This window comes from Halichoerus grypus, chromosome 11 (genome assembly GCF_964656455.1).
Source record: "Halichoerus grypus chromosome 11, mHalGry1.hap1.1, whole genome shotgun sequence".
NCBI classification, from domain to species: domain Eukaryota; kingdom Metazoa; phylum Chordata; class Mammalia; order Carnivora; family Phocidae; genus Halichoerus; species Halichoerus grypus.
In genome coordinates, this window is record NC_135722.1 from 10,108,898 (window position 1) to 10,135,930 (window position 27,033).

Here is a 27,033-nt window from a genome sequence, read left to right on the forward strand (position 1 = left end):
GGCTCAATCCCAGGACCCTGGGATCATGACCTGAGCTGAAGGCAAACGCTTAACCCACTGAGCCACCCAGGTGCCAAAACACTGAAACACTTTTTTTTTTTTTTAATATTTATTTATTTGACAGAGAGAGCTCAAGTAGGCAGAGTGGCAGGCAGAGGGAGAGAGAGAAGCAGATGCTCCACTGAGCAGGGAGCCCAACGCGGGGCTCGATCCCAGCACCCTGGGATCATGACCCAAGCTGAAGGCAGACGCCCAGCCGACTGAGCCACCCAGGTGCCCCTTGAAACACTTTTTAAGTAACAGTGAGGAATTCAGCATGAGCAGCGCAGGGAGAAAGTGAGCCTTTGTATGTTTAAGGCATAAAAGAAAGATTCTGTAGGAGCCTGAGCGTCCTTAGGACTCAGGATGGACATATGTATGAAAGTTGCACTCATGATACAGAATATTTTGGTGATCTACTTGCTGAGAATGTATTGCTTAAATTAGAAGATGGACCAAGACTAACAAGGTGAGATAATGGGCCTAAATCTGAACGTCTGGGAAAGCTCAAGCACACAGGTTCAGGTAGGGAGATTGCCTTAGTAAGCCGCTTGTGTTTAGGAAACAACAGTAGCAACATAAAAGGGTGACAGCCAGAAACACCTCCAGTGGAGACTTATGAACCCCCAGCATCATGCGTTTGCCAGAAAAACCAAGTCCTATTAGGCTGTGTTAATAAAAGTATGGTATCTGGAAGGAAGGAAGCTAGAGTCCAGACCATTGTTGGCACCCCATGGTTATTTGTGGTCACCAGTGTTAAGGAGCTCAGTGACAGCCTAAGGTAGCCAGTGGGAGGGCAGCTGCAGAGGCAGAACCAAAGGAACTGGGGTTATTTAGCTGAGAAATAAAAGCACTTGCTGACAAATGTAGTTTTTCAAAACTGGCTTGGGCTGCCTTTTGACAGGTAGTGAGTTCCTTATCCTTGGAAGTGTTTAAGCAAGGATCTGGGTGCCTAGGGAGGATTCCTACACAAGGCAGAGGGTCATCCTTCCCGCTTCCTCCCACTGGAGGATCCCGATTTTCCTCCACCTGCTCACCACTTCCCCGCCTCCCAGTCTCTGATTGTGACCTGGGGCAGCTGCAGAAGGGGGCAAAGAGGAGCCTCTAGGTTCAAGACCCGCTAGTGCCCCCTGGCGAGGGGTGGATCCACTGACCCGCACACCCAGGACCAGTGTGCAGACCTGCTGCTGGCAGGCGGGGAGCCAGCCTAGAACTGCCCAGCAACGAAATGACGCAGCGTCCCACCTTCTCGGGACAACACTGGCAACTCCAGCTCCACCGGGACCAGCAGTTCCCCGGGCGCACAGCCTCCAGCACCAGCCTTGCTCCCGCAGTCTCCTTCCTCCCCCGGCCTCAGTCTGACGCCCACAGCCCTTCGCAGGAAGCCGACTCCCAAACCCGGGCAGGGGGCGTGGGCCGAGGCTGAAACCCCGCCCCCAGGGGTCCCTGATCTTTGCCCCCGCCCCGGGCTCCGCGCCTCCCCAAGAGGCCACCGGCCGGCGGGCGGCGCTACCTTTTGTGTTTTTCGCTCCGAGGTGCCAGAGACCCCCCCCCAGCCGTCCGCCGCGTCTCCTCGCGGCCCCCGGCCCCTCCTCTCGGAGTCCCCAGCCCCCCTGCTCCGCTCCGCGTGCCAGCTCGGGGCTCGCTGGTTCGCTCCCCGCGGCGCCAGGAGGAGGGGCGAGGGCCGGCAGCCCCCTCCCCCGCGCGCCGCGCCAGAGCCCAGCCAAGCCGGGGGGACCCGCCGCCGCCGGTCATGTGGGCCGGACTGCTCCTCCGGGCCGCCTGCGTCGCGCTCCTCCTGCCGGGGGCCCCGGCCCGCGGCTACACCGGGAGGAAGCCGCCCGGGCATTTCGCGGCCGAGAGGTAAGCGCCTCGCGCCCCTCCCCTGTCCCGTCGCGGGGGCGCACCCGGCGTGGGGCAGAGGGGCTCCCGGGAGCCGCCGGCAGCCGCCGGCCGGGGCTCCCCTCCGGGGCGCTGTCCACGCGCGGGCGCAGCCCAGGGGGTCCGGACAAAGAGACAGCAGCCTGTGCTCTGGGCGGGAGCTGTCCTGGCAAGGACCGGTGGGGGGGGGGGGTTGGAGATCCAGGCGCTGCGTGAGCCCCTCTGAGTCTGCCCTGGGGCGTGGACCCCTGGCGAGGACAGCCCAGGACGTGCCACCTGGTCTCCGGAGCGGCTGGCCGTCGCTGGCGAACGGGCCTCCCCGGCCGGCGCGGCCGCTCCGGGGCTGGGGGCTTCCCCTGCGTCCAGGCTGCACGCACGCCGTGGACCTTGGAACCGCCGGGCTCTCCCTGGGTTACGTTTCGCTTTCCGCCTGTGTGTGCGCGCGGGCGGGGGTGGGGTGTTTGCCCCTTTGCTCTCTCCCGATGGATGCCACCCTCCCCTCGAGTCTCCTCCCGGCGGAGGCCGGGCCGCCGCGGGCCGCGAGCGCGTGTGTGCGTGATGCTCCGAGCGAGGGAACACGGTGTCAGCGCGCGGCCTGGCCCGCGGCCACCGCCTCGGGGGGCGCGCAGGGGGGCGGCCCCGCCGGGCTCGCAGCTCGCGCGTGTGTTCCGCAGCCACCGCCAGTTCCTGCCCAGATGGGCCCGGCTCCGCGGCGCTTCGGAGCCTTCCAGCCACCTGTCTCCCCGTCAGCGCCCGCCCGAGGAGGCTCCTTGGGGCGCTCGGCCCCCGCCCACCCGAGGGTGCGGCTCCACCAGCCTCCGGGGCATCCTTCCGGAGCCCCGTCTGAGGAGAAGGAGCTGCGGGCTCCGCTTTCCCAGGCTGCCGCCATAATGGCTCTAGCCGGGGCGGTGGGGACACAGCGCGGCTGCCGGCACCTCCCACCCCCCAGGGCCCCGCTTCCTTGCTTCTTCTGTGATGACTTCAGAGAAGGAAACGTCTCTTTGAGGCTCCAGGCACAGTTCGCTGCAGATGTTTCTGTGCTGCCACGTGCCCGCAGTTCTCCTTCCCAGAGTACTTGTCACATTTGACAGCTCTTCTCCCTGAGTGGAGCGAGTCTGCCTTCGCCATCCTTGTCCCCCAGTGCCTGCTGCCGCCCCTGGCACCTGGGGGGTGTTCCGTACACTGCCCGACCGGCAGGACATTCCCAGCTTCCCAGGGGCAGCGCGCAGTTGGGGAGGGTTTTCTTGTCCCTCTTCCGTGGTGCCAGGATTCCCAGCTAAGAGCGGGCTGGATTCCATCACTCTGCCCAGCCCATCACAGGACCAGTTCCAGTCACCGCCTCCGACCCGGTCTGGGCAGTGCACCTGCTGCTCCCTCCCCTTCTCCACTCCCACAGCTTGCCCCTTCTCTTGCCTGTCTCAGCCCAGATCCTGGCCTTCCAGGAAACCTCCCCTGACCCTCCTTGGGACTCCAAAGCCTGTCCCATTGTGGGGCACTGGTTACATTGTTTTGTTATCACCTGGGTCTTGTCTGCCCAGCGCCCCTGGGGGAGGGGAAAGTGGCTCGTTCATGGCTCTTGTGCCATGCCTCACCCAGTGTCGGGCACTCTGGCTCCCCTTACTGGCACCCGCACCTGGGGAATGACATCTCTGGCTCGCCTGGGGCTGCCCTCCTCCTTTTTCTGCTGGCTTCCTTTCTCAACCTTTCCCTCAACAGCCATTTAGTGAGCACGTACTGTGTGCCAGGCATTGCTCTGGACACTGAGGGAAACAAAAAGGATGAAGCCCTGCTCCTCAGAGAATGAGAGGGGAGACAGACAATGAACGAATCAACAAATTGATAAGTAATTTAAGGTCCCAGGAAGTAAGTGTTAAGAAGAATAAAGCAAGATAAGGGTGGGTAAGATGGATCTTTCTGCAAAGACGCATGAGCAGAGAAGAGACCTGGGTAAAGGAGGGAGTGAGCTGGGTACATTTCTGAGGAAGAACCTTCCTGATAGAGGGAACTGCAAGTGCAAAGGCCCTATGGCAGCCATGCCTGGGGCTCTTCATCTATTGCTATCTTTCCCCCTCAGTGCTGAGGCCCCTCTGAGCACCCCACCCCCCCAGCCACTGTGCTCCGTGTTCATGTGGCAGGTCCCTGTAGGAAGGCTGCCCCCCCCCCCCACTCCCCCAGCCACTCTGCTCCGTGTTCACATGGCAGGTCTCTGTAGGAGACTGCTGTATGTTCTCTCACACCTTTGTCTTTGTCCTGCCTCCAGGAGAGACTGGGTCATTTTTCTTTGGGAACTTCCCACTGCCCCTCTGGTGGGTTTCAAGAACGGTTTGTTGACTGACTTACTGACTGGCTGGGAGGCTTTCACTGTACGGCAGGCCAATCCCTCACCCAGAACAGAAATGTGGCAAGTGCTCTCTCCTCTCTCCTAGACGCCGGCTGGGCCCCCACGTCTGCCTCTCAGGCTTCGGGAGTGGCTGCTGCCCTGGCTGGGCCCCCTCCGTGGGCAGCGGGCACTGCACCCTGCGTAAGTGCCTGTCCCCGTGCCCCAGACACCCTCCCCAGCAGGGCGCTGGCTCCCTGGGCTGGCCTGAGTAGGGCTCCCACTCCCTCACCTGCATTTCTCCTCTCAGCCCTCTGCTCCTTTGGCTGTGGGAGTGGCATCTGCATTGCTCCCAACGTCTGCTCCTGCCAGGATGGAGAGCAAGGAGCCACCTGCCCAGGTAACCGGGGCTGGGCCATGGCTGATGGGAAGAATTCTTTTGGCGCTGCGACTATGTGCCAGGCTCTGGGCTTTTGTCTTACTTAGAATATCATCTTCCAGCAACCCACTTAGGTAGGCCTTCTCATCCCCATTTTACAGATGAGGAAACTGAGGCACAGAAGTTAGTGGCTTGCCCAGGGTTACCTGGCTAGTAAGTGCCAGAGCTGGATTTAAGCCTCCAGGGCCACCTTCCCAGCAGAATTTAGGAGGAGCCCCGGTGAGGTGGGGGCGGCGGGCACTGCGGCGTGCGGTGTGCTCACGGGTGTGGTGCCTGTTTTAGAAGCCCACGGACCCTGTGGAGAGTACGGCTGTGACCTTACCTGTAATCATGGCGGCTGTCAGGAGGTGGCCCGAGTGTGCCCTGTGGGCTTCTCCATGACAGAGACGGCTGTCGGCATCAGGTGTACTGGTGAGAGACCTGGGCGCCGTGGGGGGTGCAGCGGGCGGGAATTCTGTCTCCTCCTCCGTCCGTCTGTCCGTCCTGCCAGGACAGTCTCCGGAGAGATGCAGGCCAGGCTGAGCGAGGCCAAGCTCTGCTGGGAGCGTGGGCAGGGCAGCAGGCAAACCCAAGAAATGGTCCCCTTCTGCTAATGAGCAGCTCTTATGGGCCAGGCACTGAGCTAGGGACTGCGGTGACGCGTGGTGGCTTGGTCCCTACTTCTGAACAGGAGGAGGGGAGACAGGTCAGGATAACCACGGTCCCATGTGATAGGGCCGTAACTGGCCAGGTGCCGGGAGCCGGGCCCACGGAGGGGCAGATAACCAGCACTGCAGGCGGGTTGACCGCGGAAGGCTCCCTTGGGATCGTGATGTTTGAAAGACGAGGAAAGCCAGCCTCAATACTTATTTTGTAAAAGTGCTGTGTGTTTGGGATTCTAAAACGTTCTTACAGGCAAAGTCTGTTACCTTCCTCACAGGCAGCTACTGGGACCAGTTTCTTGCATATCTTTCCAGAGAGCTGAAAGGAAGCCCCCACCCTTGGTTTTTTTTTTGTTTGTTTTTTTTTTTGAGTTTTGACTTGGTAAAAATAATGTTTCTTCCGCACACATGAAAGTAAAAAATAACTTATTTTGGAACTTTTGGGAAGTAAAAGAAGGGTAGAAGATGAAAACTAACATGTCCCCAAAGTCCCTACCCAGAGATATTTGTTACTAAAATGAAATTGTTTCTTCTGCCCTTTGCCCTGGATGTGTGTTTGTGAGTGTGTGTACCTGTGTGTGTGTGTGTGTGTTAGGTGTGCATATCTGTGTGTTTTATAAATTGGGCTCATACCTTATGCAGAGTTTTTATTCTTTTTCTCACTTTATATTGTGGGGGGGACTAGTCCTTACGGCATAATTTTTTGCGGCCGTGTCTGTAGGTTCTCTGCAGGGTTTCACTACTCCTAGTAAAGGCTGCAGTAAAGAGGCTTCTCGTCAGCCTCTCTCCTTATTCCCAGAGGGAGAACCATTGGGTCAAGGGTCTCACTGAGGAGTTTTGGTGCTCGGGGCTCATTGCAACATCAGAGGAAGGCTGAAGCAATTCATCCTCCCCTGAATGTTTCCTGGGGAGCACTTTCTGCACACACTTCTTGTTGCTGAGGCAAACCGGAACTGGGGACAGCCAGAGAACAATGTCAAAGCTAGCCCCAGGCGGGGGCGGGGGGCACCACCATGAGGGATCCCAGTGGGATGGGTTAGTCAGGGTGGGCTTCTAGAGGCGGTGGGTATGGTCCCGAGGGGCTGGCTGTGGGGAGAGCAAGTGGGGAGAATGAAGGTGTCCGGCAGGCATGGGGTCGGGGGGTGGGAGACACAGATCTTGTAGGTCCTCGAGAGCCGCCGTGGTTCTTAGAGAAGGGAAGCCGTGAAACCAGGGTGGGGAGTTCTGTTCGGTGGCGCCCCTCACCCCACAGTCCTGAACTTCCCCAAAGGACTGCTTGGATCTAGTCACCCCACCCTGGCAGAAGCCTCAGGGCCTCCTCGGCACTCCACAGCCGGGCCTCAACCCATTGCTCCAGCCTCCTGCTGCCCCAGCAGGAACCTCAGCTCTGGCCAGCCTGGTGGCAGGAGGAAGCTCCTCAGGCTCTCTCTCCTCCCAGTGCCTCCTGGTCCTCTGCCCATCTGTCCTCCAGGCGTTCCCCTGGCCTCGTGGGCATGTGGCGTGGCTCTTAATGTTATCAGACTGTAACCAGCTAGAGAGTCTGTGCCGTGTCTTGGTCACATTTGTGTCCTCAGCAGTCCTCCTCCAGATCTGCTGCATACAGGTGGTGCTCAATAAGCACTTAATGGAATTGAATCAGCCTTCCTGCTCACTCCCCTCTGCCCTCCTAGGGTTGCCCTGTGGTGGGGCCATTGGAAATGGTTCTGTCTCAGCTGTCCTCTCTGTCCTCTGGTCTGCGTGGGTCACAAAGAAGGAGCCTGGCCCCTCGGCCTCTGCTCTCTGGTGGTTCCCTCATGGCTGATGACTTTCCTGGTGGTGCCTGGTCTTTCTTCCTCGGGTGTGTCGGGGGGTGGTGGTGGTTTCCCCCCTGCTGAAGGCAGGCTTTGCTTGGGGACAGCGTCCTTGTGGGGTCGCTTTTCTTCCCCTGTACGCAAACAATGTGCAGAGTGGTCTGTGCAAGGATACTTTCTCTCTTCGCAGACATCGATGAATGCCTAAGCGCCTCCTGCGAGGGCCAGTGCGTGAACACGGAAGGCGGGTTTGTGTGTGAGTGTGGGCCGGGCATGCAGCTGGCTGCCGACCGCCACAGCTGCCAAGGTGAGTGGCCCGGGGACAGGTAATGATGATGCCATTGCTGCAGCGGCTGGGCTCGGAGTCGAAGGCATGGCGGCCCCGCCCAGCCCAACCTGTGCGCTCCATGCATTACTGCATTTCCTGGTCCCCCGAGGCAGATCCTGTTATCATTCCCTGCTTTACTGATGGGGAAACTGAGGGTCACCCAAGGCCATTCCAGCAGGAAGCGCTGGGGTCAGCTTGAATCCTGGCATGTCCAACTCTAGGGCCCCTGCTCTGAGCTGGCTCGGCAGGGTGGAGGGATAGGGCGGGAGAGGCCTGGGGAGGGCCAGGGGCAGGACGGAGGAGGCCACTGAGATGAGGGAGGGCCATGGGAGAGGTCCTTCACCCACTGCCTTCCTTAGCTCCACCTGCCCCGCTGGCGGCCTGGCTGCCCCATCTGGTGGGGAGGGGCAGGAGGACGTTGGGGTGAGGGGTAAGTGCTGGGGGAGCCCCAGGAAGAGAAGGATTCTGCTCCTGAGTGAGCAGGGTGAGGGAGATCTTGTAACATAATTACCCCTTCCTTGAAGATGCCTTTTACTTACAGAAGGAAGCGAGGCAGATAAGGCAAAAGATTCCCCGTGAAAGTGTGGTATTGTTTTCTATTGTTTGAAATAGTCATAAATTGTAAAATAAGTTTTAAAAATGGCTACCTCCGGACCCTCTCTGCTACTCCTGTGCTCCGCTCTCCCACGGGAATAACCCTGATGTCTTAGTCTGCTCGGGCTGCTAAAACAAAATCCCACGGACTGGGCCATTTACACAACAGAATTTATTCTCACGGTTCTGGAGGCTGGGAAGCCCGAGGTCATGGCGCCAGCCCGTTCACTTTTGGCTGACGGCCCTTCCTGGCTTGCAGACGGTCTCCATGCTGTGTGCTCACGGGGAGAGAGAGCAAGCTCTGAGGGCTGTTCTTATAAGGGCACTACTCCCATCATGAGGGAGCCCCCTTCAAGACCTCATCTAAGCCCAATCACTGCCCAAAGGTCTCCCCTCCAAATCCCATCACATGAGGGGTTAGGATTTGAGCATGTGCATCTGGGGGAACACAGCTCGCCCTAGCACCTGGTTATTGCTCTGATGCATGTCCTCCCTGCCTATCCCCACGACGTGTACACACACATACACACTCACAGAGATAGGATGAGCAGCTAACAGGTGCAGAGCTGGATTCCGGCATCGTGCTAAGCACTTTACGTACATTTTCTCATTTCTTTCTCGTAATGAACTTGTGAGGCTGGTACTGTTTATTTCCATTTTCCTGATAGGAACACTGAGGCTTAAAGAAATTAAGTAACTTGCCCAAGATCATGTTAGAGCTGGGATTTGAGCCTCTGCTTGCTTGTTCCTCTCAGCAATCTGTCTTGAAGATCTCTCCACATCAGGGTAAATGGACCGGCCTTGCTTTTTTTAACTGCTGCCTGGGGCTCTGTAGTGCAACTATCCCACAGTGGACTAACTCTTCTCTTACTGATGGACATATACATTATTTACAGTTTTTCACAATTTCAAACAATGGCATGGGGAAGCTTTGACACGGGAGGTGCTATAGAAGCTGAGTTTTGAGGTATGAGTAGGAGTTTTCCCCCAGACAAGATGCACAGGGATCCCAGGCAGACAAAAGAACGTGGGCAAAGAGGGAGGCCCACAAGAACATGGTGCATTTGGAAGGTGGCAGAACAAAGGTGGGGGACAGGGAAGGAGGTGGGAAAGGCCGTCCAGGGCTTGTGAGCTGTGGTGCGGCATCGATGCCTGTGGGAGCAGAGAGTGGCCCGGATGTTTGGTCAGATTATCCGGGACACTGTAGCACAAGGCTTGGGAGGAGCACGGGGAGATGCATCAGGCTGTTGCTCTTCTCCAGACCAGAGGCGAAGGTGGCCCAGGCTGGGGTAGGGCAGTGAGGATGGAGAGACGAGGGCTGACCCAGAGAGGACTTCGTTGGTAGGCTGAATGTGGGTGGTGAGAAAGAGAGGGGTTAGGAGGGTGTCCCATGGCCCTGGGTGGGGGAGGGGATGGCAATGGGAGAGGAAGAGGGGAGCACACGGTTCTGACACTCCATGGGGAAATGAGCTGCAGCCTTGCCCTGGTCCCTTGCAGACACTGACGAATGCCTCGGGACCCCCTGTCAGCAGAGATGCAAAAACAGCATAGGCAGCTACCGGTGTTCCTGTAGACCCGGCTTCCATCTCCATGGCAACCGGCACTCCTGTGTAGGTAAGGTGGGGGGACCCTGTCGTCTTCATACTTAGGATGCCCATCAGGAAGATGGGCAGGGCGAGCCCAGGGACAGGGAAGGGCCAGCAGTCTGGACCTCCTGGCCGCCTGGAGCCTGTAAGCACTTGAGCCTTTGCTCAGAGGCTGCCTTTCCCTGGGGTTGGCGTGGCTCCTCGTGGAAGACCCTGTCTTGGACTTTTCCTGGCCACGTGCCACTTTTATCCTGTTATGTTTCTCTTCCACCCCTCTCCCAGATACGCCCCAAGGATTCCTCTCTGCTCACCCATTTTCTTGGCTGCCTTTCCTCCCCTTGGTAAATAAAGCATGTTATGTCTTGGTTCCTCTGGTTTAGAAGGAGACCCCTGTTTTCTCAGCCCATTAGCGGAAATTTCCAGAAAGGGATTGGCATGTTTGGCTTAAGCTTGGCTCATGGGTTGAAGGTGGGGTCCCATGGGCCTGAAAACAGACCTTGTTCTGGCAGAGTTTGGTATTTGTCCCGAAGCCTACCTTGAGCAGTGCAATGATTCTTGAGACTCTTTTTCAGAAGGGGCCACACCATCCCCTACCCACACGTGGGAAGGTGGAAGGTTTGGAGATGAGATTCCCAGTGGGGCTCATCCCCACCAGCCAGGGCGTAACCATCGCTGGGTAGTGCTGGGGGATGAGTCACTGGTGTATCCATTAAATGCCAACTGGGTGTATGAACCTTCCAAAGGGATTTCAGCCCCACTCCTAGACATCTGAGTCACGTCCCACACCCTGAGGCAGGGATGGACCCTATAAGAACATGGCAAGGAGACTTCCCCAGCTTTCTGGGCTTAGGGATGTTGGAAGAAGGGGTCGATCGCCCCAACAAGGCAGCTGTTGGCAGCGAGGCTCTCCTACAGATGTAAACGAGTGTCGGAGGCCGCTGGAGAGGCGAGTCTGTCACCACTCCTGCCATAACACCGTGGGCAGCTTCCTGTGCACCTGCCGACCTGGCTTCAGGCTCCGAGCTGATCGCGTGTCCTGTGAGGGTGAGCGACCAGCCCTGCCTTCGCCGACCCAGGCGCCGACCCAACGCTAGGCCCCGCCCCAACGCTAGGCCCCGCCCCGGTCCACCCAGGCCCCACCCCCTCCCCCGGCTCACCCAGATCCCGCCCCTGCCCTCCCGGGCTCCACCCCTACCCTCTCGGGCCCCGCCCCACCCTCCCGGGCCCCGCCTCACACACAGGCCCCGCCCCTGGCCCTCCCAGGCCCCGCCCCCTGCCAGCCTTGGGCCTTCTTCCTTTTCCATCCGTTCTTTTTCAATTCATCTTGTTATTTCCAACTCTTCACTTTCTCATTTACGCCTTCCACTTCTTTATCCTCATCCTCCCTTGTCATTTTACTGTTTCCCTAACCTTTTTGTTTTCTTGCAAATGGTAAAAGGGGAGAACAAATGATAGAGGAGCATGTGACAGGAGTCCGGGAGCCTGGGCTCCCAGGGACACTTTGGACGGTGTGGGGTCAGCTCACTCTGACATACGTCAGCAGTGCGCCCATAAACATGCGTACAAGGTCATCTAAATACTGAGCATGCTCTTTCTAGTCCATGGCAAGCTTTCCCCAGACTGTTCCTTCATCCCGACCTCAGCATGCCCTCCTGGGAAGCCACATCTGGGGGAGGCGGGGGCAGGGGACCCACTCCCAACCTGTCACTTGGGCCTGCTCCTGTGGTGCTTTTCCATCCCCCTTGTGCGATCGTCACTGCAGCTCCCGTGGTCTTGGGTCGAACTGGTGGTATTAGACCCATTTTGCTGATGAAGAAACTGGTCTAGAGACATCCAGTGACTGGTGGTGGAGGAGCTGCATTCAAGCCCCCTGGTCTTCTGTTTCAGCTTTCCCGAAAGCCGTGCTGGCCCCATCGGCCATCCTGCAGCCCCCGCAGCACCCGCCCAAGATGCTTCTGCTGCCCCCAGAGGCGGGCCGGCCTGCCCTCTCCCCCGGACACAGCCCTCCTTCCGGGGCCCCGGGGCCCCCACCTGGGGTTAGGACCACCAGCCTGCTGTCTCCCACCCCTGTGCCACCCACATCCTTGCCCTCCGCCCCAACTCGGCTGCTGGCCACGCTGGTGGCCACCCCCGTGCCTGGTGCCTCCCTCTTGGGGACCCTCGGACCTCCCTCACGACTACAGGAGGTGACCCCGCCCTTGCCCAAGGGCCCAGCAGCCACACAGATGGCACCGGGGTCCTCTGCCTGCTGGCACCTGGGAGCCACGTATGAATCAGGGAGCCGCTGGACAGAGCCTGGGTGTTCCCAGTGCTGGTGCCAGGTAGGTGGGAGGGATCCTGGGGGCTGCCCGGGTCTGGTGTCCGGGGCCTTGTGATGGCTGGAACTCCTGCTTCTGCTTCCAGAACGGGGAGGTGACCTGTGAAAAGGTGACGTGTGAAGCTGCTTGTTCTCACCCGATTCCCTCCAAAGATGGGGGGTGCTGCCCATCGTGTACAGGTGGGAGCTGGTCTGGGGAAGGCTGTGAGTTCCCCACATGGTCCTACTTCTTCCCTTCCCCAGCCCTTCTGCAGCTGAAAGGCTGTTCTCCAACTTTTGGGGACGTTAGAATCACTTGGAGGTTAATTCCTGGGTCTCATTTATCTGGTGTGGGCAGGGCCTGGGAGTTTGCATTTCTAACAAGATCCCGGGTGATGCTGCTCTTGCTGGTTGGTCCAGGAACCACACTTTGAGAACCACTGGTGTATGCTGTGGTATCCCTCAGGGGGAACTTTTCATCTTCTGGGGATCCTTTTGAGCTTCATTCATTCATTCATTCATTCACTCAGTGAGTTTCTCCAGATCTACCCAGCAGTCCCCCTACCCTGCCCCAACTCTCCTCCTACAGCCAGTAGAGTAATCCTTTGTAAATTCTGTCCTCTCTCCTTTTTTTTTTTTTTTAAAGATTTTATTTATTTATTTGACAGAGACACAGCGAGAGAGGGAACACAAGTGGGGGGAGTGGGAGGGAGAAGCAGGCTTCCCGCCGAGCAGGGAGCCCGACGTGGGGCTCGATCCCAGGACCCCGGGATCATGACCTGAGCTGAAGGCAGACGCTTAACAACTGAGCCACCCAGGCGCCCGTCTGTCCCCTTTCCAATTTACTCCCATAACCTGCTTACAGTTTTTCACTTGTTTCCCCTTGCTGTTAGGATACAGACCCTAAATCCTCACGAGTCCTTCGACAGAGCTTCTCAAACTCACTCCACACGGGGATCCCTGGGATCTTGTTAAAACACAGCTTCTGATTCCGTAGATCTGGGGAGGGGCCTGATATTCTGTGTTCTCTGAAGCTCTGGGGATAAGACGCTGCAGTGAAGACATCTTCCGAAGGGTTAGAATGAGAATAGACGTAGTGGTTTCTTAATGATAATCGTGACCTTTTGCCATGTTCCTACTATATACTGAGCCCTGAATGTGAATGGCTGGGCCCCTGACATGTGAGGCTGTGGATCCTTCCAAGGCCCCTGCAGGGCACGTGGTAGTGTTCCCATTTTACAGTAAAGACAACTGAGTCCGTAGAGGTTAAGTGACATGTCCAAGGTCACTCAGGTGAACTGAACAGACAGACCAGGTTTTTGAACCCAGGGCTGCCTGGCTGCCTTTCTTGCCATATGGGAATAAAATGCCATGTTCTCAATAGAGTCCGGGGTTTACAGACATGAATGGAACCCTCCCGGGCCATCTTCTGCGGGTGTCTCCTGCTTGCTTCTCCAGGGGTCCTAGGACCGCACAGTCCTGGGTACCTGGATCTGCCATGCCTGGGGCGTCCTGGCTGGTGAGAGAAAGTTCCCGGTACATTACGCCTGGAAAAGTACTGAGACCTCAAGCTTCCTCTACTTTGAAGAGGTCTGATGCCTCCACTCCTGTTTGTCTTTCAAAGGCTGTTTTGACAGCGGCGTCATCCGAGCTGAAGGGGACGTGTTTTCCCCTCCCAACGAGAACTGCACTGTGTGTGTCTGCCTGGTGAGCGTCACAAGAGCCCCAAAGCCTTGCGGGTATTTTCCTAACCTTTGGGGGTTTTAGAGGAAGAGGGAAAGATGAGCTTGTTAAAGGTGAGCTTGTCAAATGGAGGGACAGTTCCCAGGTTGTGGATTTTGGGCGGAACCTGTCAAATTTAAAGGCGTGGGGGTCTGTGGAGTCGAGGAGCCTTGTGCTGAGCAGCGAAGAGCCAGCAGGCAAACAGGGTCCATCTGTCTAGGAAGGGGAGGGGATGGAACTCCCTCGGAAACTTCCCACCAGGGAGGCTGTTTTTCCCTCCAGGCAAAATATTTGCCAGCACAATAAAGGTATCCACATTTGGGACGGAGGAGGCTTATTACCAGGCTCAGCTTGTTAAGAGTATTATTTTGCTGTAGGCCAATTTGCTTCTCTAAGAATAGTTATTAAGCACCTACTGTGTTCCGGACACGGCCAGGTGCTGTCCCACAGATTGGATCAGGAGCACTCCGTGCGTACCAGGCTCGGGGCTTGGGGCTTTTCTTCTGTCACTTCACCCGTGGCTCCTGGCAGCTCGTCTGGGTCAGCTTTCCTGTCCCTGTTCTACAGATGAAAAGACGGAGGCATGAGCTGGGCTTTGAGGCGAGGTCTGTCTGCATCCACGGCCTGGGCTCCGCCTCCCACCCCTCAACTGCCTCCCTCTGAGCGTCACTGGCCTGGTGGCGAAGGGCGGCGGCCGCCGTGGAAGGCAGGGGGCGGGGCACGGAGACGATGAGCACCACCCTTTACCGAGCCCCCCTCGGGTGCCACGCATATGCAGCGGCCGCGCACTTTCGTGGATCATGTCGTGGCACGAATCCTCCGCAAGCCCCAGTGGAGGCGCCGTTTCCAGCTCCTCTCACAGATAGGGAGACTGAGGCTCAGCGGGCTGACGTACATTGGCCAAAGTCACATGACTCAGTGGAGGAGCAAACACTGCTTCTCAGCTCTGGCTGGCTCCAGAGGAGGGTTTTTGTTTTTTTGTTTTTTTGTGGGTTTTTTTTTTTTTTGCCTTAATTTCAAATTTTGAAATTTAGTTTTAAAGTTAATTCTTTGACTAGCCAATAGAGTCACCTGGTTCAAAACTCAGATGCACAGGAAGGTGTCTCTGGTGGAGTAACCTCTGTTCGCCTCTCCCCGGCATCCTTCCAGAGCTTCTGTATGCTGTGGGAGGATGTTCTCAGCACACCATAGTAAACGCCAGGACCTGGGTCCCTGCACACTGTCCTTGTTGTCACCATGGTGGCATTCAGAGATCTTGGATGGCTTCCTTTAGGAGGCTTTGGTGTTGGGCAGGAGACCTGAGGAGTGGCTTGAAATAGGGAATGAGCTGAGGGGCGGGAGGGCCTGGTTCTCCTCCTCCCCTCTGCCCCCACCCAGCACCATCTCTCCCCTCGTCAGGCCGGAAATGTGTCCTGCATCTCCCCCGAGTGTCCTCCCGGCCCCTGTCAGACCTCCCTGAAGTCAGATTGCTGTACTTGTGTTCCAGGTCAGTGACTCTTTGGGGGTCGGGTGGGGGGGGGGGTTAGCTCTTTTGTGTGTTTTTGGGAGCAGGGTGAACGGAGCAGAGGATAGGAATTGATTTTTGCTTTAGAAACTCAGATCAAGTGGAGCATTTCAAAGTACCAGTTTAATTGAGCACCTACTATGTGCACAGTGGTTTGGATGCTAGATAGCGCTCCCCGCCCCAGGAGGCGCCTTCAACACAGCCAGGAAGGGGTGTGAGTCCACCCTTGGCATGGCTCTGTCTTGAGGCTGGGAGGGCGTCTCCCCTTCCCCACTAATGAGTTGGTCCTTTGTTAAAAATGTGGTTCTCTTTTCCTGAGATGACCTCATCATCATCACGAATGTTCCCTGACGGCTCTGTGCTGTTGCTTGCCAGCCCTTGATCTCATTGAATCCATGTGGCTCAGCCTTGAGGGAGTACTATTCATAGCCCCATTGTATAGGTGACAAAACCGAGGCTCACCGAGGTCGTCACTGCCCAGAGACATACAACCAGTTAATACAAGAACAGAACTTGAAATCAAGCCTACCTGATTGCAAAGCTGGTGTTCTTTAAAAAAATGTTTTTCTTAACTTTTAAATGTTATTTTTAGCTAAGACATTTTTGAATAGTTAATATACTGCCTATGAAGTAGTAACCGTTATCAGCTCTTATCAACCCCATTCTACAGATGGGAAGACTGAGGTTTAGAGAAATTAAGGATGTTGCCTCAAATCCCTCCCTACTGAGTTGCATAGCTGGGATTTGAACCCAGGGCAGTCTGACTAAGCCAGGTGGGCCTGGGCTAGCTTGCGGACTGTTTCGGTGGGGGGATCCTCGGATTAGAGGTTTTCACTGACTTCTCCTGGTCTCCAGGGGATGGCTTCGGCGCCAGACCTTGTCTTAGGCATCTGGGGCAGTCTCTTTTTTCTTTCTTTCTTTCCTTTTTTTTTTTTTTTTTTAAGATTTTATTTATTTATTTGAGAGAGAGAGAGAGAGAGAGCACAAGCAGGGGGAGGGGCAGAGGGAGAAGCATGCTCCCTGCTGAGCAGGGAGCCCAAGGCGGGACTTGATCCCAGGACGCTGGGATCATGACCTGAGCTGAAGGCAGATGCTTAACCAACTGAGCCACCCAGGAACCCCTGGGGCAGTCTCTTTTCATTTCTGCTTTTCTGTTACTTTTTAGTGATTCAGGGAGTCCCCTCCCTTTTTGGTTAAGGATCTTAGTTTACATGTGATTCATTCTCCATCAGTTTTTAAGCAGCAGCTTAGTTTGTGTCGAGGGTTTGGAGGGGAGTGGTTGGCTCCCTGAGCGGGGTGCATGCTCTGGAGCATGGTGGGAGTGTGTTAGCTTCCCCAGGGCCCCCCCGACCCACTGTTCCCCTTTCTCTCTAGCTGCCCCAGCCCAAAGACCTTGAGCTGCCTCTCCTTTTCTCCTCTGCAGTGAGATGCTATTTCCACGGCCGCTGGTACGCAGACGGGGCTGTGTTCAGTGGGGGTGGTGACGAGTGCACCACCTGTGTCTGCCAGGTAGGTGGGTGCAGGAGAGAGGCCGGGCACAGGCCTTCGCTAGCGTGCCTTGACCAGGAGAAAAGGAGCTGCCATGCAGCGGAAGGGACACTGAGGTAGCAGAGGCATTATGGGGACCTGCATTCACCAAGGGCTACCCACAGTCTCCATGAAGTTCACCCTTCAGCAGAGCTATTTATAGAGCACCTACTGTATGCCTGGAGCAGTGCTGAGTGCTGGGGACACAGCTAAGCACAGGACAGCCCCAGTCCCCTCTTTCAGGGGGCCCACAGCCTAGGTGGGCCATGGGCAGGTGACTAGGGCTCCTGACTGGAGGGGAAGGCTTCTTGGAGGGAGAGGTGCTAAGTCGAGATCTGAGGGGTGAGGGACTTATTAGAAGAGGATCCGAGGCAGGTGTGCCTGGCAGAGCAGATGCCTGGCGTGAGCAGATGGCAGGAGGTGAGAGCGCGTGGCCTGCTGTCAGGGCCTGAAGGTGTCCCTTCTGGTTGGGGCGCAGAATGTGGGAGACGAGTCAGGCAGGAGAAGAGGCTGCAGACAGGGATGGTGCTTGGGTTGGGGTCCGAGAAGCAGGGCCTGGGGCATGTAAGTGATTTTCCGAAGATTCTCAGGAGAAGCCAGCCAGGGAAGCGGGACAGTCAGGGGACAACGGGGTCTCAGGCTGATCCCACAGGGAGCTCTGGAGTGAGTTGCATGGCGGAGATGGCTGTGCCCAGAGGCCAGGGAGCTGGGCATCAGTCAGTTGTATATGTTCTCTCTGCTCCCGGAGAGTGGAGTGGGGGGTGAAGGAACCATCCAGGTACCTGGAGGGCCCGTCCCCTGTCAGCCAAGGGCAGTACTTAGGGGAAGGGGTCTTGGGGAGGAGGGGGCCCCATAGCCTCTACCTCAGACCCAGTCATGAAGGGTTTTGCCAGCCAGGCTGAGGGCTCTGGGCTTGGCAGAGCTGCTGATGGGTTTTAGGTTTGGAGCCATGCAATCCCACTGGTGCACGAGAACTTTCTCTGGCCGCAGAGTGAGGGCAGACTGGAGGGAGAGCAGGAGGCTGTTGCTGAAGTGAGGGGAAGTGGGGCTGGGGCTGCAGCCTGGGAAGGCAGGGACCCCCAGCCCAACAGCCGGGACATCCCAGAACACGCTCCCAGCCTTTCCCCCCTACTTCCTGCCCCCCTCCCCCACATCACACCACCCCCACCCCACCCCCACTCCTCCTACTCCTCCCCCCAACCCCCCGCAGATTCTTTGTCACTTTTAGGAGGGTGACAGCCGCTTGCCAGCCTCCTCTTTAGCTTTCAGACGGCCCAAGGCTGGGAGCTGCCCTCACTGGCCTGTGCCCTTGGTTCTCTTCCAGAATGGGGAGGTAGAATGTTCCTTCACACCATGTCCAGAACTGGACTGCCCCCGAGAGGACTGGTGGCTGGGCCCTGGACAGTGCTGTTTCACCTGCCGGGAGCCCACACCCATGACAGGTGAGGGCCCCCAGCCCTGCATGCCGGCCTCTGCCCCACCTGGGGCCCGGATGCCCTCCAGGAGGGTGGCGGCGCTTCACCTGCTGAGACCCTGTGTGTGTTTCTGGAAGCATGTCTGTGTGTGTGGGAGCGGCATCTGCTCCCGTATGTCTCTGGGAGGGTGCGTGTTTGTGCGGCTGTGTGCAAGTGCGCATTTACGGGTTCTGAGGTAAGCATCTGTTTGCGTGAGGCTGCCTGTGTGGACCGGGCACGTGTTTGGGGGGGAAAACTCCCTAAATGTGGGAGCTGGATCGGCAGCTGCAGGCAGCCCCTGGGCCCAGCAGGTGGGGCGATGGACGCTGTGGGGGACCCTCTGTGGTGGGAGTGAGCCGAGGCGGCTGTCCTTGGGTGGCAGGCACGCTGTAGGTTGGGCAGGCGTTCAGGGCCCTCCTTGGCCCTTGTGCCCACCCGTGCTTTCTCTCTCACTGTCCCCTGGCCAGGCTGCTCTCTGGACGACAACGGGGTTGAGTTTCCGATCGGACAGATCTGGTCTCCCGGTGACCCCTGTGAGTTATGCATCTGCCAGGTGAATGGCAACCTGCACGCCTTCAGCTGCTCCCCCCTCCGGCTGTCCCTGCCTCGCCCCGAGCAGACCCCTCGGCCCTGACCGGGCCCTCCTGGCCAGGCCTCCCTGCTGCGCCCGAAGCTGGGCCACCTCAGCCTGCCCTCCTTCTCCCTCCTATGCTGGCAGCTTCTATTTGTACAGAAAGGGGTGTGACCTGCTGCTTGGGAGGAGTCAGGGGTCCCAAGGGGAGGATTTCCCTGGGCACGGATAACTGAAGGAGTGGGGTGACCTGAGGCTCCGTGGTTCGGGCCTTTCCTGCGACACTGCAGGGTTTTTCCTTCATGACCTGAATCTGTGACCTCAGCTCATCCGAAACGGATAAGGAGACGGTGCAGGGGTCTTAAAGTCAGATGGGCCCAGATGCAAATACAGCCGCTTACCATGAAACACTCTGGTCACAGCTCATTGTTTAAGTACACGCTCGCTTTCCTTTCTGCTTTAGAAGAGCCTTTAGTCCATTGGAGCTTAGAGCTTTCTTTCTCAAAATGAGGTCCGTGCCCCAGTGGTGCCTGCTGGACGTGCAGAATCTCCAGATCCAGAGGTCTGGCTACTCAGACCTCCGCACTCAGAATCTGCATTTTAATCCCCCGGGTGACTCGTGTGCACACTGGTGTGTAAGAGGCACGGCCTTCGAGTGTCTCGGATGCACCGTTTGTGAAAAAGCCTTAGACCTTTGCAAAACTTGGAAGCGTTTCATCGGAATTACAGTTGGGAGGAGGGCATATCCGCTGCCTTTCCCCTTTATGACTGATCCAGGGCACTCATAGTATGAGAAAGCAACACAAAAGCTTCATCAACATTCAGAGTCTTAGACCAAAAAAAAAAAAAAAAAGAAAGAAACCATATGTGGTGCTTTTGTCTTCTGAAATAGACATTTCCGGTGGAATAGTTTTCTATAAAAATAGGATTTTATGGTACTCCATAGGTTTGGGGTGAGCGAGGGTTCCAGGCAAAAGCTGAGTGAAAGAATTTGGATGGGGTGGTGGTGAGCTTTGGCTGGTGCTGGAGAGGGACAGGAAGCCACGGAGACCAAAACCCCGCTCTGACCTTCCTTCTCCTTAGATAGGGAGGCTTTCGTGGAAGGCTCACACCCCCTTTCCCCAGGAGCCGGTCCTCTTTGTGGGGGACCTGCCACCTCCCATCATGGCAAGCCTCGGCCAATTTGCAGCACTGCCCTTTCTTGGGGGTGGGGGGTGCTGGGAGGTGCTGGGAGGGCGGAGTGGGGCAGGGAGGCGGGGCCTGGTGTTACAGGTGGGGTCTTGGTGAAGTTCTTCCTTCCTTCAGGCAGATGGCTCAGTGAGCTGCAAGAGGACAGACTGCGTAGACTCCTGCCCTCACCCAATTCGGATCCCTGGACAGTGCTGCCCGGACTGTTCTGCAGGTAATTTCCTGCTTGGGGGGCTGCCCAGCACCCCCTGCTCCCCTTGGCGGGATCCTGCCCCCCTCCCCCTGCTTCTGGGCTTGTCCTGCACCAGGCTTCTCCGTGCAAAAGATGGACCACACGGGCTTCATCCCCGCAGCCCCACGGGGCCAGCCCGTGGTACGATGATGAACGCAGGCTTCAGAGATACAAAGCCGTCTGCCCAAGGCCGGCCCTGTCTGGGTGCCAGAAGCAGATGTGGAGATACGCTGAGCTTCCAGCCCGGGTGGGGGGACCAAGGAACCATCCCTGTGAAACAATCAGGGAACAGTGAGAGAACGTAACAATGCTGCTTTCTTTTTTTATATTAATGTTCCGCTTTTCCATGATTTCAAAAGTAACATTTTATTGAAGTACATATAGAAAGCAAAAATAAAAACAATTAAAAAGGGCCCCTTATCACTTTTAGCCTCGTGGTTTTTGTTTTTCTAATCTCTCTTCGTGAAGTGCCTCTGTCTCTATGTCCCAGGTCTATAACATGTGTCTGTATCTAACAAATAACATACAGATGTTCTAAAACATTTCCCTTTTTCCTATCACCTGCTCTCTGCTTCCTAGGATGTGATAAATGTCATCTAGGTGGCAACACTCAGATCAGACCTCAGTGGGCTTGGGGAAGCCCAGGGGAGGGGTGTGGGGGAATGTTCTGGAAGGTGGGGACTGGCTGAGTGGTTGGGGGGGAAAGAGCAGAGAGGATGGCAGTGGTGCCTGGGCCAACCCCTCTGGCCTGATCCTGCCCAGGGAGGGGCAGAGGAGGAAACACTCCCTTCCCTGGAAGTGGAAACATTCTGATCCCTCTGCTAAATCCAGGGCAAAAAAAAAAGAGGTGGCACCCAGTCCAGACCTGTGTTTTGTCCCTTCCCCAAACCCCGGGGTGACTGCCTGGGGAGGCAATTGGCCTGACCTTTGCTACCCAGAAAGCTCTCGGACCTGCGCCCTTGGCAGGAGCCTGGCCACCGGCCACCTACCCGGCGGGCGCTCACCCCCGTGCTCTCTCTGGCAGGCTGTACCTACACGGGCAGAATCTTCTACAACAACCAGACCTTCCCGTCCGTGCTGGACCCGTGTCTGAGCTGCATCTGCCTGGTACGGCTCCCCCAGCCCTGACCCCTGTCTGTGGAGATTCCCCAGGGGCTGACACCAGCTCCTGGACCTTGGAGGCGCAATCCAGAGCCCTCCATGAGAAGGGTCACTCTGGGTCACGGGGAAGGTTGGCTCCCTCTAGCCCTGCCCAGGGTGAATCTTTACCCAGGGCCAGAGAAATCGTTTTTAAGCCTGCATGGCAAAAGTCCTCTGCTTCTGGGTGACCAGAGGGCATCTGGGGGGCTCCTCATAGTATAGCGTGGGAGTGCTCCCTGAGAGCACAGGTGAGGGACTCCAGCCCAGGACTCTGAGCTGCGGTCTCAGACTCACATGATGGAGCTCTTACCGTGTGCCAGTCTGGCTCTCGGCCCTTTCCTTGCATGAGCTCAGTTAATCTTTGCAAGAATCGTGTGAGGTGGGAGCCACTCTCCTTTCCATCTGTGGGTCAGAAAAATGAGGCACAGCGAGAAGTGATTCTTCCCTCAAGATCCTGCTGCTAGTCCGCTGAAGTGCCAAGAATCGAATCCTGGTATCCCGAGGCCGTGTTCTCGGAGGTGCACTTTGCCCCGAAGCCAGACTGCCTCTCAGTCTGAAAAAGCATATGGGATTGTCTGTATTGTTTAGGACTGGGAAAATGGGGGAGAAAGGCCTTCCTGCCTGTGTTGCTGGGAACGTTTGATGCCCGTGGAGCTTCTTGCTTACAGTGGGTCAGGACGCAGCATGGCAAGCGACAGGTCTGCGGGATCAGAGGAACTTAGCGCCGAGCGTCTCGGCCTCTGAGTGGGCCTGTTCACTCATGTGCTTCGGGGAGCTTCAGGCTCTGGGTCCTTCTCTCTCCTTGGTATTTGGTGCTCACCTTTCCCGGGTAATTCGTGGGTTTGTTCCGCTGGGGCCTTTCGACAGATGAGCTGCGTGAACAAGGCCAGGCCCCTGGCCCTACGGGGCTTGCGTTCTGTCAGGAAGACAGACTCTGACTGAGTGGATGAACCTGTCCCCGCACCACGGGGGCTCCGATGGGCACTCAGTGGCTCTGTGGCCATCCTTCCTGAGTGTCCTGTCAGCGGCCCAGAACAAAGGGACTCGTGTGTTTTCTGTGTCGTGCAGCTGGGCTCCGTGGCCTGCTCCCCCGTGGACTGCCCCATCACCTGCACCTACCCTTTCCACCCTGATGGGGAGTGCTGCCCGGTGTGCAGAGGTGAGTGGGGGAGCCGCTGCCTCGCGTCCCAGGCTCCCGGAGAGGCCTTGGCTCATGGCCTGGTCTCCTCCACCCCTGCAGATTGCAACTACGAGGGAAGGAAGGTGGTGAACGGCCAGGTGTTCACCTTGGACGATGAGCCCTGTACCCAGTGCACATGCCAGGTAAGCTGGGCCTGGGGACTCGGGAGCGGCCCGGCCAGGGGACTGCTGCTTGCCTTTTGTCCCTTTGTGAAACTCTGAGTCCCCTTAGCCCACGGAAGCCCATCTTCCTCCTGCCTTCCCAACTTTAAACAGCAGCTAGAATGCCTTTGGATTTGATGGTATCCTCCCTCTTTGTGGGTTCCTTAAAGCAGCCCTACTGTGTCAGCCTCCATCCCAGGATCTTTCTGTGGGTGGAAGAGGCGCCTAGGGGCACTGTTACAGGAGGGGAGACGATCTGGGCTTCCTCATGTGTGTGCTTGTGCTTCCCCAGCTGGGAGAGGTGAGCTGTGAGAAGGTCCCCTGCCCTCGGGCCTGCTCTGACCCCTCTGGGCCCCCCGGGGACTGCTGTCCCTCCTGCCCAGGTAAGTGGGCCTCTGGGTCCTGAAGCTTCTCTGTGTCTTCCTGCACTTTACTCTTCTTCCCAGAGACCTAGAACTTGTAAGGGGCTGGATGTGCGAAGCCCCTTACAAGGGGCTCAGAGAGGGAATGTGTTCTGCCCGAGGTCACACAGCCAGCATGTGGCGAGGACACATGGTTGGGGCCCTGTGGTTAGCAGGTAGAGTACTGGGTGGTGGAGCTTTGGGAGCGGTGTGGGACCTCCTGGGGCAGGACAGCGCGGCACCAGACGGGGGTCCTCACCCGACCAGGGTCCTCGAGAAACAGGAAACTCACCATGATGTAGCTGGCTCCCCATACTCCCACCAACTCTACGCTGTGTGTCTTGAATTGAATTTTTCTGATTTAACATGTCCATAAAGTACCTTAAATGTTGCTATTTTATGCTTTTTTTTTTTTTTTTTTTAAAGATTTTATTTATTTATTTGACAGAGAGAGACACAGCGAGAGAGGGAACACAAGCAGGGGGAGTGGGAGAGGGAGAAGCAGGCTCCCCGCGGAGCAGGGAGCCCGATGCGGGGCTCGATCCCAGGACCCGGGATCATGACCTGAGCCGAAGGCAGACGCTTAACGACTGAGCCACCCAGGCGCCACCTATGCTTCTTTTTAAAAAAAAAGATTTTATTTATTTGAGAGAGAGCGAGCACAAGCAGGGGGAGCGGCAGAGGGAGAGGGAGAAGCAGACTCCCCGCTGAGCAGGGAGCCCGATGCGGGGCTCTATCCCAGGACCCTGGGATCATGACCTGAGCCGAAGGTAGACGCTTAACGACTGAGCCACCCAGGCGCCACTCCTTTATGTTTTTTTTTAAACTTCCAGGAAGACATTGAATTTTTCTACTGATTTGTGGCCTGGATTTCCTCTTGGATAAAATACCTGTTTAACTCCTTTGGCCTTTTGAAGAGGATCCTCCATATTTAGGGTCGCTCTTCAGGTCCATGGCTGAAGAAGAGCTGCCGTCAGGACTGGGGGGGCTGGAAGCATCCTGAGCCCCTATAGCCCTGTTGTTGAGAACCATCGAGCACTTTGTAGATCTTGCTTCACTTAACCCGCCACAGACTCCTCAGCAAGCCGATGGTGATTATTCCCCCTGATTAGTCCAGAGACTAATCGTTAGCTAAGATGCCAGGCCGCGTGTGGAGCATGTGACCCGTGTTACCTCAGCTGTGATTATATCTCCATTTTGCAGATGGGCAAATGGAGGCTCAGAGACGTTAGGTTTCTGTCTTAAGGCTGCGCTCTAGCTGGCGGCGCTGGGCTCAAGCCCAGGTCTCTCTGATTCCTTCCGCCGTGCTCTGCTGCTTCCAGATGGGGAAACAGAGGCCCGGGGAGGTGAGGCGCAGAGCCGGGCCCCTTCTCCTGGAACACACTGCTTTGGTTACGTTCGCACGCGCCTCTTCCTAACAAGAGCTCCATAGAAGGAGAAAGCACTTTTTGTTGCACTAGAATATGAATTGTTTCCTTTTGATAATTCATAAAAGTCACAGTTTTCCTGAGGTATAGATCACATCCCGTACAATTCACACGCTCAAAGTATACAATCCGGTGCCTTCAGGCAGGTTCAGAGTTGTGTGACCGTCCTACAGGTGATTTTTAAAATACAGTCCATTCCAGGTTTTCCGGGCTTGACAGCATCTGTCTCTTCCTGACCTTTCTCCAACACTCTTCCTTCTTGTGCTTCTTCCTGCCCCATGTTCTCTGTGCCTAGCTTCTTCCTCTGCTTGTTCTACTCCCATATATCAAGCCCTTATGATGTGCCAGGCTCCAGGCTGAGACTTAAAAGAAATTATTTTTTTCAATAGACTTTATTTTTTTTGAGCAGTTTTCGGTTCCCAGCAAAAGTGAGCGAAGGCAGGGCCTCCCCGACTAACAACAGCCTACGCCAGATGGGACATTTGTTACAATCCGTGAGCCTCCCGCACTGGCGCAGGATTATCAGCCCAAGTCCATGGTTAACATCCGGGTTTGGGCTGGGATTTCCCGCGCGCACCATTCAGTCAGTGCTCAGAGTGGCCCTGTGAGTCGTTAGGATGCCCATTTTACAGATGAGGACGCAGAAGCCCAGCGGAGTTATGCGCCTCATACAAGGTCACACAGCCAAGGCCTGGCAGAGTGACTTTGGCGGACTGCTTCCCTCTGCTCATGGTTCCTTTTTGGTCTCCGCCTGGAGGCAGGGGCCACTGGTCCTTACCAGGTGTGAGCAGCCCCTGTCCCTCCCTGTGCAGCTCGTCCCGGGGCCGCCTCGGCCGTCGGGAGAACCCCAGTGCATCTTGTTTCCTCCACCTCTCTCTAGGTGGCCCAGAGAGGAAGGCGGTGGAGGTCGGCAAAGCAGCTCGGAGTGCCCGTGGAGATGCTGAGGCCCCGGTGAACTGTAGCTCCTGCCCAGGCCCCCCGGCAGTGCTGCCTCAGAAGTCGGTGCTCCACGTCCTCCAGCTCCATCTCAGAATGAACCTGTCTAACGCACAGACTTTACCCACGAGCCCCTCAGGAGCCCAGGCCTCACCCTCACCCCCTTTGGGGCCTGGGGGCACATTCCCGGGGGAGCCTGGGGCCTCCCAGCCCTCACCAGGGCCTTCGATCCCTCCAGGAGCCTCCACTCTACCTCCAGCCCCTCCCGGGGCTCCTGGGCTTCCTCCTATTACTCCAGAGCCTTCAGCCTCAGCCTCCGGGGCCCAGACAGTGACCAGAAGGCCTTCTTTGTCTGCCATTGTCCTGACTGAAGCTTCAGCCCATTCCACGATGGCCCCCAGCCCCTCAGAGACCGCCGCCACCCTCCTCAGGCCTCGCAGACTCTCTCCCGCCACCTCCAGACTCTCTGCAGCCCTCGCAGCCACGGCCAGCTCCAGCCCCCAGCGGCCCGCCACGGGGACCTCACGGGAGGACGAGTCCACCGGGTAAGCAGGCCTCCAGGTCAGGGCCGTGCCTGGGACACGCCAGACAGAGTTTTGGCCAGCAGCCCTGGGCGCTGGCGGGGAGGCTCTGGGGCCAATGAGGCCGGTGACACCCGACGCTCACTTCTGCAAGGCTCCTGGAGGGATGAAAGTCCCCAGGGCCCCACGCAGCCTTGTCCCCAAGAAGCATTTGGAACGTGCTGTGAGAGCAGGTAATCGGCACTCTCCATGGTCAGTATCCTCCTTGGACACCACGGCCGGCCTGTCTTTTGAGGAAGGTCGGGCTGCTGAGCTCCCCGCTCTGGAGGACAACAGTCGGAGAGGGCCTGGGATTCCCCTGGGACTGTGCCACCAGCCATCCTGCCTCCCTCCCTGAGGTTTCCTGATTAAAGGCTGTCTCAGTCTCCCCCAGACTGCCCTGCTCGTTCACTTCTCGCCTTTGGAAAGGTGGGGAAATGTCACTCCAAGCCCATGGGTGGTAAACCAGCACCCCACCTCAACCCTCCAGCGAGGGACAAAAGCCGGCACCAAATGGGGGTGGCGTGGGGTGACGTCTTGTGGAAGCACCTGCTGCCTTTGGCTGGGGGGGGGCTCCTCCAGTGAGAAGGGAAAAGACGGACAGAGGTGGCTCCGCGGGTTGGGTACCCTGGGTGGGAGCCTCAGAGCTGGAACGGGAGTGGGCAGGTCCCGAGGGCACCCTCTCAGCAGTGGCACCCGCGGGGGGGCGGGAGGCGGGGAGGGCAGCAGCGAGGGAGAAGTCCCAAGCCTCAGCCAACCCCCTCTGCGGCTAGGATGGCCCTTCAGAGTTGTCCGGAGTTGGTGCCAGGAGCCAGGGCTCTGTACCCTGTGTTGACCAGTAGTTCTAACTGGGCTGCCCCAGGAAAGGGGCGTGACCTTGGCGGCTCCCTTCAGCCCAGGTGGTTCCCTGAGAGGGCGGACAACCTTCCCAGCAGCTGCGGGACTACATCGTCAGTCCTGAGGGGGGATCTGGGTGGTGGAGCCGAGTTCACAGGACAGATGGAAAGAGGACGGTGCTATCGTTAATGGGGGCGGGATGGAGATGAAAGACAGGGAGCTAAGCTGTCACCTGGTCACCAGCTTGCTATCACTGAAATCCGTTTATTCGGCAACCCCCAG

The 27,033-nt window shown here is 57.3% G+C and overlaps 1 protein-coding gene and 1 long non-coding RNA gene across 4 annotated transcripts in view; one reads left to right on the forward strand and one right to left on the reverse strand.

Annotated features, from left to right (window-relative positions):
- Positions 1 to 1,792: 1,792 nt before the first annotated feature.
- VWCE (von Willebrand factor C and EGF domains) lies at positions 1,793 to 26,307 on the forward strand. Its single transcript, XM_036097942.2, has 20 exons — positions 1,793 to 1,902; positions 4,347 to 4,441; positions 4,548 to 4,637; positions 4,959 to 5,087; positions 7,298 to 7,414; positions 9,527 to 9,643; positions 10,531 to 10,659; positions 11,503 to 11,936; positions 12,019 to 12,112; positions 13,536 to 13,618; positions 15,032 to 15,119; positions 16,561 to 16,646; positions 17,989 to 18,106; positions 18,586 to 18,671; positions 19,995 to 20,091; positions 21,134 to 21,216; positions 22,318 to 22,408; positions 22,490 to 22,572; positions 22,883 to 22,973; positions 25,299 to 26,307. The coding sequence occupies exons 1-20, from the start codon at positions 1,793 to 1,795 to the stop codon at positions 25,901 to 25,903; spliced, it is 2,826 nt and encodes a 941-aa protein (XP_035953835.1). The 3' UTR covers positions 25,904 to 26,307.
- LOC144379413 (uncharacterized) overlaps positions 4,070 to 27,033 on the reverse strand; it is a 197,578-nt gene continuing 174,614 nt past the window's right edge. The window contains exon 3 of one of the 3 annotated variants that reach the window (XR_013442311.1): positions 4,070 to 4,098. This is a non-coding gene — a long non-coding RNA (uncharacterized LOC144379413). Of the gene's footprint in view, positions 4,104 to 17,782; positions 17,808 to 27,033 lie in introns of those variants that run through there. The other 2 variants (XR_013442313.1, XR_013442316.1) reach the window with 2 other exon arrangements.